Source organism: Artemia sp. Qi Xiang Cuo, chromosome 2 (assembly GCF_049724085.1).
Source record: "Artemia sp. Qi Xiang Cuo chromosome 2, ASM4972408v1, whole genome shotgun sequence".
Lineage (NCBI taxonomy): Eukaryota > Metazoa > Arthropoda > Branchiopoda > Anostraca > Artemiidae > Artemia > Artemia sp. Qi Xiang Cuo.
The window spans coordinates 29,994,936-30,008,806 of record NC_142795.1 but is presented as its reverse complement, the minus strand read 5'-3'; the positions used below and the strand labels follow the sequence as shown (position 1 = coordinate 30,008,806).

General features: G+C 35.3%; 1 protein-coding gene and 2 pseudogenes across 3 annotated transcripts in view; 2 read left to right on the top strand and 1 right to left on the bottom strand.

Moving 5' to 3' along the window:
- The first annotated feature begins 3,132 nt into the window (after positions 1-3,132).
- LOC148955118 (putative ATP-dependent RNA helicase DDX17 pseudogene) lies at positions 3,133-4,515 on the top strand (annotated as a pseudogene).
- Positions 4,516-8,041: 3,526 nt separating this feature from the next.
- LOC148955117 (ATP-dependent RNA helicase p62 pseudogene) lies at positions 8,042-9,580 on the top strand (annotated as a pseudogene).
- Positions 9,581-11,021: 1,441 nt separating this feature from the next.
- The window catches only part of LOC148955116 (A-kinase anchor protein 7-like), a 50,940-nt gene continuing 48,090 nt past the window's right edge, over positions 11,022-13,871 (bottom strand). For all 3 annotated transcript variants that reach the window (XM_089108065.1, XM_089108066.1, XM_089108067.1), the window contains exon 7: positions 11,022-12,150. In XM_089108065.1, coding sequence (XP_088964191.1) covers positions 11,906-12,150 — 245 coding nt within the window. In that variant the 3' untranslated portion in view covers positions 11,022-11,905. The remainder of the gene's footprint in view (positions 12,151-13,871) is intronic.

The following is a 13,871-nucleotide window of genomic DNA, read 5'->3' as shown; positions in this document are numbered from 1 at the left end:
AATTTTTCCATCATTTGACAGTTGACATTCAGTTTTATCCATCCACCGACTTAAATTTTTGAAGTCTTTTTGCTTTTTCTAGACCAAAATTAATAGAAAACAAGAAAAGGAAAAACAGAATCGTCAGAAAAGGAAAATTTCTAATTTTTCAGGTAAGTTTAGAGAATTCTGTAGATGTCAAAGAAAAATCATACTTCTGACTAAATGAAGGAACAAATCATAGACTAATAAATTAAATGATACAAGTATCTTGTTCTTTCGGTGCAAGTTACAGCTGTAACCTTGTCATAAAATCACTTATTTTAAATGAAGCATGAGCCTCAAGTCACACAGTTTTTTGTATGTTTTATTTATGTCAAACAAAAGCTTAATTAGCAAAAAATACTTAAATTTCTGACTCGAATCAGGTTCTTACTAGCTGATTGTTAGGGATCTAACAGCACCAACACATTCTCAGATTAAATAAATTAAGAAATAAATTCGAACGTAACGTTTTTTGTCATTGCGGAGTATTAATCTTATAATGAAAAATCAAGAGAAAAATAGGAAAACATTCATCTGACAGTAGAGTTACTGAATCGTGGAACACGTCACTTTCTTCGGTTGTTTGGATGGCCAACGTTGGGTGATTAAAACATCTACTACTACTACTAACAACTCATCGCAGCACCAAGCCACCTGAGGCCAACACAGCTACGCACGCTCCTCCTCCACCCCAATCTATTCAAAGCCTCCCTTTTACACCCGCCCACGAAGTTCCCATTTCCTTTAAATCTTTCTTTATGACGTCCTCCCATCCCAGATGGGGACGACCTGCTTTCCATTTAGCCCTAGATGGTTGGCCGAAAAGAACAATCTTTGGCAATCTGTCATCCTTCATCCCCACAACGTACCCTAGCCACTTCAACCTTTCTTTCATTATAGACCTAGAAAGCGGTATTGAACCACATTTTTCGTATAGCCTATTGTTTGAGATACGGTCAGTCAGCCGGGTACCCAGAACAATCCTTAAGCAATTTCTCTGGAAAACATCTAGCAAATCTTCATCCGCTTTTCGGAGCGTCCATGCTTCAGAGCCATATTTGACCACTGTCATCACTGTAGCTTCTAAGATTCTAATCTTGGTTTGCAGACTTATCTTCCTATTCTTCCAGACTTTTTTTAACTGTGAAAAAACACCCTGAGCCTTGGCTATTCTATTTTTAACATCTTCACTGCTCCCACCATCTTTTACTAATAATACTACCAAGGTAAGTGAAACTGCCCACCTGATCAATCTTTTCATTACCCAACGACACTTTTTCATCTTCACTTATTCCTAGCCTTAGTGACTTAGTCTTCCTAACATTAATTTTCAAACCAATACTAGCACCCTGAACTCGCAAAACCTCTAAAACTTCGTTCGTTTTGCTCACACTTTCCTCTAGGATGCTTAAATCATCAGCATAATCCAAGTCCAGGAGACTTTTTCCTCCCCATTTGATTCCGTGGTCTCCCATTGCCTTTCTTGTGCTCCTTAAAACAAAGTCCATCAAAATAATCCATATAAAGGGAGATAGAAAATAGCCCTGCTTAGTTCCTGATTTAGTACAAAAACAGCGGCTGACCTCAATTCCTACCTTCAACGCAACAGTGTTACTATCGTACATAGCACTAATCACTTTAATGTATTTGTCTGGTATACCATACAAGGATAAAACCTTTACTAAATCTCCTATATCAACAGAATCGAAGGATTTCTCATAATCTATAAAACTGATGACCAAATTTGTTTGAAAACTTAGGAACTTCTCAATTATTAGCATAAGAGTTAAAATTTGGTCAACACATCCTCTACCTTTTCTAAAACCGCACTGCTCTCCTCTTAAAACTTAGTCTACGGCATCTCTCAGTCTAAAAAGTATCATATTACTAAGCAATTTGCTACCTACAGTGACCAGACTAATGCCTCGATAATTACAAAACTCACTTTTATCACCTTTCTTATAAAGTGGCTTAATTAAGGTTTTCCTAAAATCATTTGGTACTTCCACTTTTTCAAAAATCATATTCATAATCTTCAGTAACTTAGTTCTAACCTCAGAGCCACCATATTTAAGAAACTCATTTACTACCCTATCAGCACCTGGAGCCTTATTATTCTTTAATCCTTTTAGTACTGTTTCTAATTCCTCCTCACAAAACAAATCTTCCTTCACATCCAAGGTATCACAAACTTTTTCATTTTCCTCTATATTTTTTCCTGCAACTCTATCTCGATTAAGCAAATTCTCAAAATGTTCAACATACCTGATCGTGATAAATCCATAAGACATGGTAAAAACTTTTATTTATCCGGGGCCCATCGTTTGTGTTTTTTTAATAGTTAACTCTAATTACTATTTTATGTAATCATTTGTTCTTATGTTTTTTTTTCTAAAAAAAAAAAAAAAAAATATTTTAATATGTTTATTAAATAAATATATTTAATCTTAAACCTTCTTTATTATTTATAATAGTTATATTGAAAGCAAGTAACAAACTCTTTCCTGAAGTCATCTCTTGGATACACAATGCAGAAATTATATTTAAGTAACTATGAAAAAATTGTAAGTAAGTAAGTAACAAATTGTTTCTTGAAGTCACCTCTTGGATACACAATGCAGGAATTGCATTAAAGAAATTATGAAACAATTGTAAGTCAGCAGCAAATACTTTCTTGAATTCACCTGCTGGATAAACAAAGACATTTCGTTCAAGAAATTATGACAAAATTCTGAATAAGTAACAAACTCTTCATTGTTTACACGACTTAGATACACGATGTAGAAATTTAATTCAAGAAATTATGAAACAATTCTCAGTAAGTAACAATTTCTTTCTTGAAGTGAACTCTTGGATACACAATACGGAAATTTCATTCAAGAAATTATGAAAATATTTGTAAGTAAGTAACAAACTCTTTATTGATTTCACCTCTTGGATATACAGTACATGTACTTCATTCAAGAAATTATGAAAAAATCGCAAGTAAGTAACTTTTTTTTTTCTTTATCACAAACAATTTTCACTTAGCTACATGATGTAGAAATTTAATTCAAGAATTCTTTCAAGTCAGAGAGAGGGTAGAAGAGAAAAGTAATAACTTCTTTCAAGTCAAGACAGAGAGAAGGTAGCTCAGAATCATCTCAGAAACATGTGTATGCTCCGCATCCTGATATCGTGAAAAGATCTAATGAAGAGATAGAGCGTTACCGTGCTTCCAATGAAATTTTACTTGAAGGAAAAGATGTGCCTCGTCCGATTACGTCATTTAAAGAAGCTGGATTTCCTGATTATATACAGTATCAGTTGGCATTACAAGGGTTTGGTAGCCCAACTCCAATTCAAGCTCAGGGATGGCCTATCGCTTTATCTGGTAGAAATATGGTGGGTGTGGCGTCAACAGGATCAGGAAAAACGTTGGCTTATGTACTACCATCTATTGTTCATATTAAACAAAAGGCAAAAGAGGCGAGGGGGAATGGACCCATAGTTTTGATTTTGGCCCCAACTAGAGAATTAGCTCAGCAGATCAAGGACGTGGCTGACACATTTGGAGAGCCATTTCGCATTAGAAGTGATTGTGTCTTTGGAGGTTCTTCTAAGTGGCCTCAGTTGAGAGATTTAGAACAAGGAGCTGAGCTCTGCGTAGCTACACCTGGAAGAATGAATGACTTCTTAGAAGCAGGAAAAACAAACCTCAGGCGGTGTACTTATCTCGTCCTGAATGAAGCAGATAGAATGCTTGATATGGGTTTTGAACCTCAAATTAGAAAAATTTTCCAACAAGTCAGACAGGACTGTCAAATTCTTCTATGGTCTGCAACTTGGCCGAAGGAAGTTAGACGTTTAGCCAAAGATTTTGTCGGCGAACATATTATGTTGAACGTTGGCTCAACGAATCTCTCGGCCAGCCATAATATTAAGCAGATCGTCGATATCTGTAAGGAAGATGAGAAAGCCAGCAAGCTGCATTTATTTCTCTCAAAAGAGCAGCAGAATAAAACGATTATCGTGGAAACTAAAAAAAAGGTAGAATTCATTGCCAAAACAATTTACAGAGCCGGGTATAATGTCGGTGCCATCCATGGGGACAAATTACAAGAGGAACAAGATAGGGCTCTCAATGCATTTAGGAGCGGTAGGAGAAATATATTAGTGGCAACAGATGTTGCGGCCCGTGGTCTTGACGTGGACGGCGTAGATATTGTGATTAACTACAACTACCCCCGGAATAATGAAGATTATATACACAGGATAGGAAGAACGGGAAGGTCTAACCAAACTGGTACCGCTTACACATTCTTCACAGAAAAGGATAGAAACAAAGCAAATGACTTAATCAGAGTCCTTTCTGAAGCGAATCAGGAAGTAAGTCCTGATTTGCAGGAAATTGCAAAGAATGTCACCGAAACGGGCAGCAATAAATTTAACTATCGCAATGGCTTTGAAAGAAGAGGTGGATTTCGAGGGCGTAATGACTACCGAAGTTAGTTGATGGGGCCAATAGCTTATATGTTATAGGTAGTAAGTATTTCTTTGTACATACTGCTCTCAGGAGCATCACGAAAAGGTACCTCACTAGGTTGAGAAGAAAACGTTGAAACCATTGATAAATTACTGTTTTTTTTTATTTTGTTTTATTCCAAAAAAAGCCTCAACAAAGAAACTTGCTTAAGCATTTGCAATTCTTTAATTGTTCCACACATTCTACTTTTCAAGCTGATCCTGAGATTGGAGTAACCTATAAAAAATAGTTCGCACAACGTCTGCATGAGAAGTAGGATCATTTTTACTTGTGAAGTGGCGAATGTCGAAACTTAAGTTTTGGACATAACAACATTTGATTCCTCAAAAAACGGGGTTCAACTTATTTTTACACTTCTTTTTTTTCCAGTTGTGTGTTAATTTCCGATTTCATGGCACATTTAAAACTACATTCACAATTCCCATAATTTTAATGAAAATTATCATCACGGGGCTAAGCTCAGCCCAAAGGTGTTTAAAATGGTCTTCAAACGATTCAATTGTTCACTAGTTGTTTACTGTCGGCTGTTGAGACAAGAGAAAGTAGCTTTCTGTACAAATGGAGTAGTTAACCTCAGAGAACAATGTGAATGTTTCAAACTAACAGCCTTTCCCTATTATATACATATATATGTTGCCACTCCCAGATCATGTCTTTATTTATTTTAAATTTGGTTTTCTCTTTCAGATGGATAGGCTAAACAGGATAAATACCAAAGATTGAGATTGGAATATCCGCCTGTATTTGAGCCATGCACTTATTCCTTACAGAGAAAAATGCCTCCAAGGCCTGCTCCTCGTACTAAATTTTTCAACTCAGAGTACTATGACTCCAAATCAAGTGATGCTTAACATAATACGTAAAATTATTGTGTAATAATCTAGATACTTTATGCTTTTTGGGAATAACCTCCATATAACCGGAAGGATCGAACAAGTGCTTCAAGGCTGGAAAAAAGAAAAAGTCTTTTTAGTGCGGAAATAGTGGAGTAAATATAAAGTCTTTTCCATATGAATGATCCTTTCGACTGTCAACATTTATAGAGAAATAACAAAAAATAGAACAACAGTTTTGTTTTCGAGCAAATTAAATTCGGGCACTTTTTACAGTTACTACTTAATTACAATCACTAGCATGATTAACTAATTAGTAGAAATGTCTTGTGATAAGAACTTAGTTAGCCAAATATTACAAAATTATAAGATCACAAGTACTGACTTATGTCTAGAATCTGGTTCTGAAAGAACTATTAAAATTAAGAAGGAAAAAACATCCTCTTTGCGTCATGTTTGTGAAAAAAAAATACAGGTTATAAACCATTGGAATTTACCGTCTCGACACAGCTTTTATTAATTAAGTTTTTGATACCTTGATTATGGAAATTCAAGGCAATTGCGGAACGTTTTCGTCAAATATTGGGAACCATGCTCGTAACCCACATAACCGGCTTCCATAACACGTTTTGAACAATAGCCGCTGTTGTGTTTTTCATTGTTTTTATTGTTTTAAAAAGAATAGAGTTGTGAGAAAGTCAAACTTTAGCGTAAATAGCGAGGCGTTGAGGAGGAGATAGGCCCTTTCATATACGGAATAATTTCTGTTCGTTTTAAGTTTTAACGTCGTTCCTTACTTTCAGTTAAAAAAACTTGTTTTATTTTATTTATTTTCTGAATGTTTTGAATTAATGCAGCTTCAATTTTGGCTCACCGTACATGACTAATTAAAAAGAAATTTGCATATTAATTTTACTTTTTTTGGCTAAATGGCTTTCTCGAAACTTATTTAATTTAATTTACGAATGTTTTTATTAGTAATAAATATACGTAACTTATGAATTAACTTACGTAACGAACTTCTACGGAGGACAGTCAAACGGAGGACTTCTAACGGAGGACAGTCGAAAAACTGGCGAAACTTGGTTAAATCACATCTTGAACCTTTTGGAGGGTTCAGAAAGTTTGGTTACACATGGCCAACCCAATAGCTCCCACTTGCAAAGCAGCTAGCAGCAGACCGTACTACACGGTCCATATAGGTTTCGAAGGTCCTTGATGCCGGGCAAGGTGGAAACGCCTTATTCCCTTCACAAGTACAAGCCAGTATAGGGTCCAAACAAAATAAACCGGTCAATACGGATAATTTTTTTCTAGCTTTGTCTAACAGAATTGAATCATTTGAAGTTTCACAGAATTGTTCAGTGGTGTATATTTTTGAATCAGCTATTAGAGACGATGTTGATCTTTATGTGGGTGATGTGACAGAAGTAGAATACCTTGAGATTCAAAAGTTGTATTTTAGGCCCAAATTTATAAATTCAAATGAGCCTACAGATAAACATACAAGAAGGGGAAGGATGGGTAAGTATTAAATTTTCTGAAACTTTCCTAAGACATCTCGTACACACCTTACGAACACAAATGTTGGATGTCATATTTACGCTATTTAGCTATTAGGATTACCCACTGATACTTCAAAGAATACAAAAACCATCGAAAGTGCTTCCTATGGGACACCCTCGAAGGATGTTTAAAATTAAAGTGCTACAATCAGTCAAATGAAAAATACCGCAGATTTAGGGTTAAGTTAATAGAAAATAGCGTAGGCGCTCCGGCGGAGGAAATAAAATTTCCTCCGCCTTAAATTCTTGTATGGACCAAGTTAGTTCGGGAATATCACGCTATTATTTCTTGTATGTTTTTTTGTGTGTGATAATATGATGTCAATATTTTTCTTTCATATTTTGTTGCCGTTCCCTTCTTCTTATTTAAAATATTTGGGATAAAATTACACAACAAGAAATGCTTTTGATCAACCAGTTTGCAAAGAGTCAGGACGTTATTACGTTTTTTTTTAATAATATTACGCCATAGGCATCCTATTATTACGTAATATTCTTTCATTTTTAATAACATTACACTCTTTTATCTTTTCTTGTTTATATTTTTTGCTGTTTTACCTTTTCATTTTCAAATTGAAAAAATCTGGGATAAACTCTCTTCCAGCCGAAACTCTATTGACGAACCAGGTGTCTCAGAAGCACCATGTTATTATTTTTTATAAATAATGTTACTTCATAGGTATCATTTTATTACGTAATATTCTTTTCTTTTTAATAATATTACATTTCTTTCTTGTATGTTGCTGTTTCACCTTTTCTTTTTCTTGTTTGAAGAATCTGGGATGAAATTTCTTTTCCCCGAAGCTCTTTAGATGAACCAGTTAGCTTAGAGGCATCACATTATTACGTCATATATTTTCAGGAAGTCTTTATGGGGGAAAACCCTTAGAATTCAGTCTAAAATAGTTTCTTTGTAAAATCAACAAAGTGCAAAACAATCTTACCACAATGAAGGGCCCTCATGCTTCATTTGCTGGTAATGGAATGGTAGAATGATTCTTGTGCAATTTTTTGGTTGTTTCTGTTCGGATTTGGCAGAACTGCAATATCCCATTGTATTTTAAAACATTTATCCAAACATATTGTATAATAAAATGTCAACAAAATATTTTGATCAAAGCTACAGCAGAAGACAAGGTGATAGTGCAAGAGGATACTACCCCCGATCTAATGAGTCTCGTAATAGACGGTTTGAATATTCTGAAAATTCCGGCGTAACTTCTTTCAAGTCAAGACAGAGAGAGGGTAGCTCAGAATCATATCAGAAACATGTGTATGCTCCGCATCCTGATATCGTGAAAAGATCTAATGAAGAGATAGAGCGTTACCGTGCTTCCAATGAAATTTTACTTGAAGGAAAAGATGTGCCTCGTCCGATTACGTCATTTAAAGAAGCTGGATTTCCTGATTATATACAGTATCGGTTGGCATCACAAGGGTTTGGTAGCCCAACTCCAATTCAAGCTCAGGGATGGCCTATCGCTTTATCTGGTAGAAATATGGTGGGTGTGGCGTCAACAGGATCAGGAAAAACGTTGGCTTATGTACTACCATCTATTGTTCATATTAAACAAAAGGCAAAAGAGGCGAAGGGGAATGGACCCATAGTTTTGATTTTGGCACCAACTAGAGAATTAGCTCAGCAGATCAAGGACGTGGCTGACACATTTGGAGAGCCATTTCGCATTAGAAGTGATTGTGTCTTTGGAGGTTCTTCTAAGTGGCCTCAGTTGAGAGATTTAGAACAAGGAGCTGAGCTCTGCGTAGCTACACCTGGAAGAATGAATGACTTCTTAGAAGCAGGAAAAACAAACCTCAGGCGGTGTACTTATCTCGTCCTAGATGAAGCAGATAGAATGCTTGATATGGGTTTTGAACCTCAAATTAGAAAAATTTTCCAACAAGTCAGACAGGACTGTCAAATTCTTCTATGGTCTGCAACTTGGCCGAAGGAAGTTAGACGTTTAGCCAAAGATTTTGTCGGCGAACATATTATGTTGAACGTTGGCTCAACGAATCTCTCGGCCAGCCATAATATTAAGCAGATCGTCGATATCTGTAAGGAAGATGAGAAAGCCAGCAAGCTGCATTTATTTCTCTCAAAAGAGCAGCAGAAAAAAACGATAATTTTCGTGGAAACTAAAAAAAATGTAGAATTCATTGCCAAAACAATTTACAGAGCCGGGTATAATGTCGGTGCCATCCATGGGGACAAATTACAAAAGGAACGAGATAGGGCTCTCAATGCATTTAGGAGCGGTAGGAGAAATATATTAGTGGCAACAGATGTTGCGGCCCGTGGTCTTGACGTGGACGGCGTAGATATTGTGATTAACTACGACTACCCCCGGAATAATGAAGATTATATACACAGAATAGGAAGAACGGGAAGGTCTAGCCAAACTGGTACCGCTTACACATTCTTCACAGAAAAGGATAAAAACAAAGCAAATGACTTAATCAGAGTCCTGTCTGAAGCGAATCAGGAGATAAGTCCTGATTTGCAGGAAATTGCAAAGAATGTCACCGAAACGGGCAGCAATAAATTTAACTATTGCAATGGTTTTGAAAGAAGAGGTGGATTTCGAGGGCGTAATGACTATCGAAGCTATCCTGCTTTCAGACGATGGTAAAATTAACTTCTTTCATGACCATAATGAGAGAATAAGAAGTGAAAGGCAATCAAAGTCCCACGTGATTTTTTTTGTATATATATAAATTATATGTAAAGACATACTTTCTGTTTTAGTATACAAAATTTGTTTCAGAGCTTGAATTTTCTTCCTTCTGTACTTATTAAGCACATGGATAATAACTCCAACTTAGAGTAAGTTCCATACTTAGGGAAAAGACTGCCACCTTTTTTTTTTTTGAAAAATCACCTTAGAAAAGTCTTACTAGGTAAATAATTAGTGTCATTGCAATGAACATATAAATCGAGTTAAGTGTTAAGGTCACAAAAAGCTATGATCTTCCTTAAGAAAAATATGTGATGGGGCCAATAGCTTATATGTTATAGGTAGTAAGTATTTCTTTGTACATACTGCTCTCAGGAGCATCACGAAAAGGTACCTCACTAGGTTGAGAAGAAAACGTTAAAACCATTGATAAATTAATGTTTTTTTTTGTTTTTTTTATTCCAAAAAAAGCCTCAACAAAGAAACTTGCTTAAGCATTTGCAATTCTTTAATTCTTCCACATATTCTACTTTTCAAGCTGATCCTGAGATTGGAGTAACCTATAAAAAATAGTTCGCACAACGTCTGCATGAGAAGTAGGATCATTTTTACTTGTGAAGTGGCGAATGTCGAAACTTAAGTTTTGGACATAACAACATTTGATTCCTCAAAAGACGGGGTTCAACTTATTTTTACACTTCTTTTTTTTGCAGTTGAGTGTTAATTTCCGATTTCATGGCACATTTAAAACTACATTCACAATTCCCATAAATTTAATGAACATTATCATCACGGGGGCTAAGCTCAGCCCAAAGGTGTTTTAAATGGTCTTCAAACGATTCAAATTGTTCACTAGTTGTTTACTGTCGGCTGTTGAGACAAGAGAAAGTAACTTTCTATACAAATGGAGTAGTTAACGTCAGAGAACAATGTGAATGTTTCAAACTAACAGCCTTTCCCTATTATATACATATATATGTTGCCACTCCCAGATCATGTCTTTATTTATTTTAAATTTGGTTTTCTCTTTCAGATGGATAGGCTAAACAGGATAAATACCAAAGATCGAGATTGTAATATCCGCCTGTATTTGAGCCATGCACTTATTCCTTACAGAGAAAAATGCCTCCAAGGCCTGCTCCTCGTACTACATTTTTCAACTCAGAGTACTATGACTCCAAATCAAGTGATGCTTAACATAATTATACGTAAAATTATTGCGTAATAATCTAGATACTTTATGCTTTTTGGGAATAACCTTCATATAACCGGAAGGATCGACCAAGTGCTTCAAGGCTGGCAAAAAGAAAAAAGCCTGCGGAAATAGTGGAGTAAATATGAAGTCTTTTCCATGTGAATGATCCTTTCGACTGTCAACATTTATAGAGAAATAACAAAGAATAGAACAACAGTTTTATTTTCGAGTAAATTAAATTCGGGCACTTTTTACAGTTACTACTTAATTACAATCACTAGCATGATTAACTAATTAGTAGAAATGTCTTGTGATAAGAACTTAGTTAGCCAAATAAAACAGAATTATAAGATGACAAGTACAGACTTATGTCTAGAATCTGGTTCTGAAAGAACTATTAAAATTAAGAAGGAAAAAACATCCTCTTTGCGTCATGTTTGTGTAAAAAAATACAGGTTATAAACCATTGGAATTTACCGTCTCGACACAGCTTTTATTAATTAAGTTTTTGATACCTTGATTATGGAAATTCAAGGCAATTGCGGAACGTTTTCGTCAAATATTGGGAACCAGGCTCGTTACCCACATAACCAGCTTCCATAACACGTTTTGAACAACAGCCGTTTGTATATTATTACATTTTGTATATTATTATATTTGTATAGTTTGTATATTATTGTATATTATTTGTATTTGGCTAATATATAATTAGCCAAATTTGGCTAATTATATAAACTGTGTATCCGACAGACAATGAATAATCTTCAATCTAAATGACCGCTACATCAGTACCAGTATTATTAAGCCAAATTTGGGTATTTTTCACCACAATTGCCAACGAAGAAGTTCAAATCTTGTCACAAAAATTTCCCAATTTTCAGCGTGGCTAAAATATCGTTTGATACTTTAAACTAAGTGAATTAAACAGAAATTTGGTAGCCGAACTCGAGTTTACAAATAGTGGGTACAGATTAGTCCCATCTGGAAACGATGCCTACCATTCTCATTCGTTTACACATTAATTGAAAAGAGTACAATTTGCACGTTATTACTTTTCTATATTGATTATGTATCAGGACTAAGAATCAAGCTGCTCGTCGCAAAGCTTTGGTTGCAACTAAAGCACCAACTGCCAAAACCCCAACAGCAGCAACATATTTAGCAGCGTTGTTCTGACTTTGAGATTTTTCTTCTTCTAACTTGGGCTTCTTTTTGTCGTTTGAAGAAACAAGCAAATGAATCCTTCGTTTAATGGTGCTTGTGGCCTGACTTAAAGACATCAGCTTCTGCTCTAACAAACTAGGGCCTCGTTTTATGGTTGTTGAACGATCTGTAAGAAAAAATACACAACAATCGATTAGAATGAACCGAGCATCAGCTGTGAGCCTGATCTAATATATTATTTTCTTTAGTTGAAAAAAAAGACACCTTGATGGATCCTGATGGATCCATTAAGGTGGATTAAGGTGGATAAGGTGGAAAAAGGAGGATGAGACATAGAGGAAAGTGTCTAGCGGTAGCGCCCCCTGGAACTCATTAAACCACTCGAAAAAGCGAGTATATTGATTAGAAGATAGCTATTATAAGCATACAGCAATTGGTAAAAATGAGGTTCAGAAATTTGTCAACTTGACAAGTTCTTTTTGTTGGTATGGTTTGAGAGCTTATGGACCTGAGAACCAAGCGAGTAATTTGTCAGTAGGCTATACACAATTCTCGTGCAATATGGAAAATGTTCAAAATGGTTGAACAGCGTAATAATGAATGCTGTTCATTAATAATGAATTACTTAATGAATGCTGAGATTCAGAAAAGATGACGTAATAAGCATAGGCTAGCAAAAGTGTCAGGTGACAATTTTCCAGGGGGAAGGGGGGTGAGAGGCAAGCTGCAGAATTTTATTCAGAACGGTAGAAGTAATTTTGCTATAAAGGCGTCTCATTTATTTTAAAGGTACAATTGGGTACTGTAAGTTATTTTAGTTTGTCAAGTAACAAGGTAGGATGATCTATCTACCCCCCTCCCTCCCTCATGGTTCAAATGTACTTATATATAAACAAGGAAATCATCAAAAATGAGACTTCCTTAGCGATAGAAAAACAACAAATTCTATTTTGTCCCAATGAACAGAATTACAAAAAGGAAGAATTATCTCCCTCAGTTCTATTCAGCGTAACACAATGCTTATAAAGTGACATAGCAAGTAAGGAATGTCAAAAGAGATCACACATTGTGATTATTGAATAAAAAATAATAGCCTGCTTAAGATAGCTCCAATAACACAACATTCACCAAAAGAACTGAAAATGGGTCATTAATATATCAAACGTGGGCATAATCTCGGGCCGCAGCTAAGGTTTCACTTAAGAAAGAGTTTACTTGATTTTAGAGAGAGGGGGAGGGGTCTAGTTATAGCAAAATTATAAGAACAATGTATCTAATATCAAAAGAAAATCATTTAAAATTAAAAATTGGAAATAGGTTTTTAGCGCTGAAAAATATGGTTAGCATCTAATTTTTCTTACAACCCATAAAATCTTGAAACTTAATTCAGAAACTGAAGAGACAAAGTCGAACCGCGTGACAATCGAACCGAATATTGGAGAGACAATAGAAACCCGTTCTACAAACAGATTGATTCGGTGATGATATGGTCAGGCTCTTAATAATATTAAATAAAAAAAACAAGTTTTTTTAACTGAAAGTAAGGAACGACGTTAAAACTTAAAACAAACAGAAATTATTCCGTATATGAAAGGGGCTGCCCCTCCTCATCGCCTCGCTCTTTACGCTAAAGTTTTTTATTGTTTTAAAAAGAATAGAGTTGTGAGAAAGTCAAACTTTAGCGTAAATAGCGAGGGGTTGAGGAGGAGATAGCCCCTTTCATATACGGAATAATTTCTGTTCGTTTTACGTTTTAACGTCGTTCCTTACTTTCAGTTAAAAAAACTTGTTTTTTTTATTTATTTTCTGAATGTTTTTGAATTAATGCAGCTTCAATTTTGGCTCACCGTACATGACTAATTAAAAAGAAATTTGCATATTAATTTT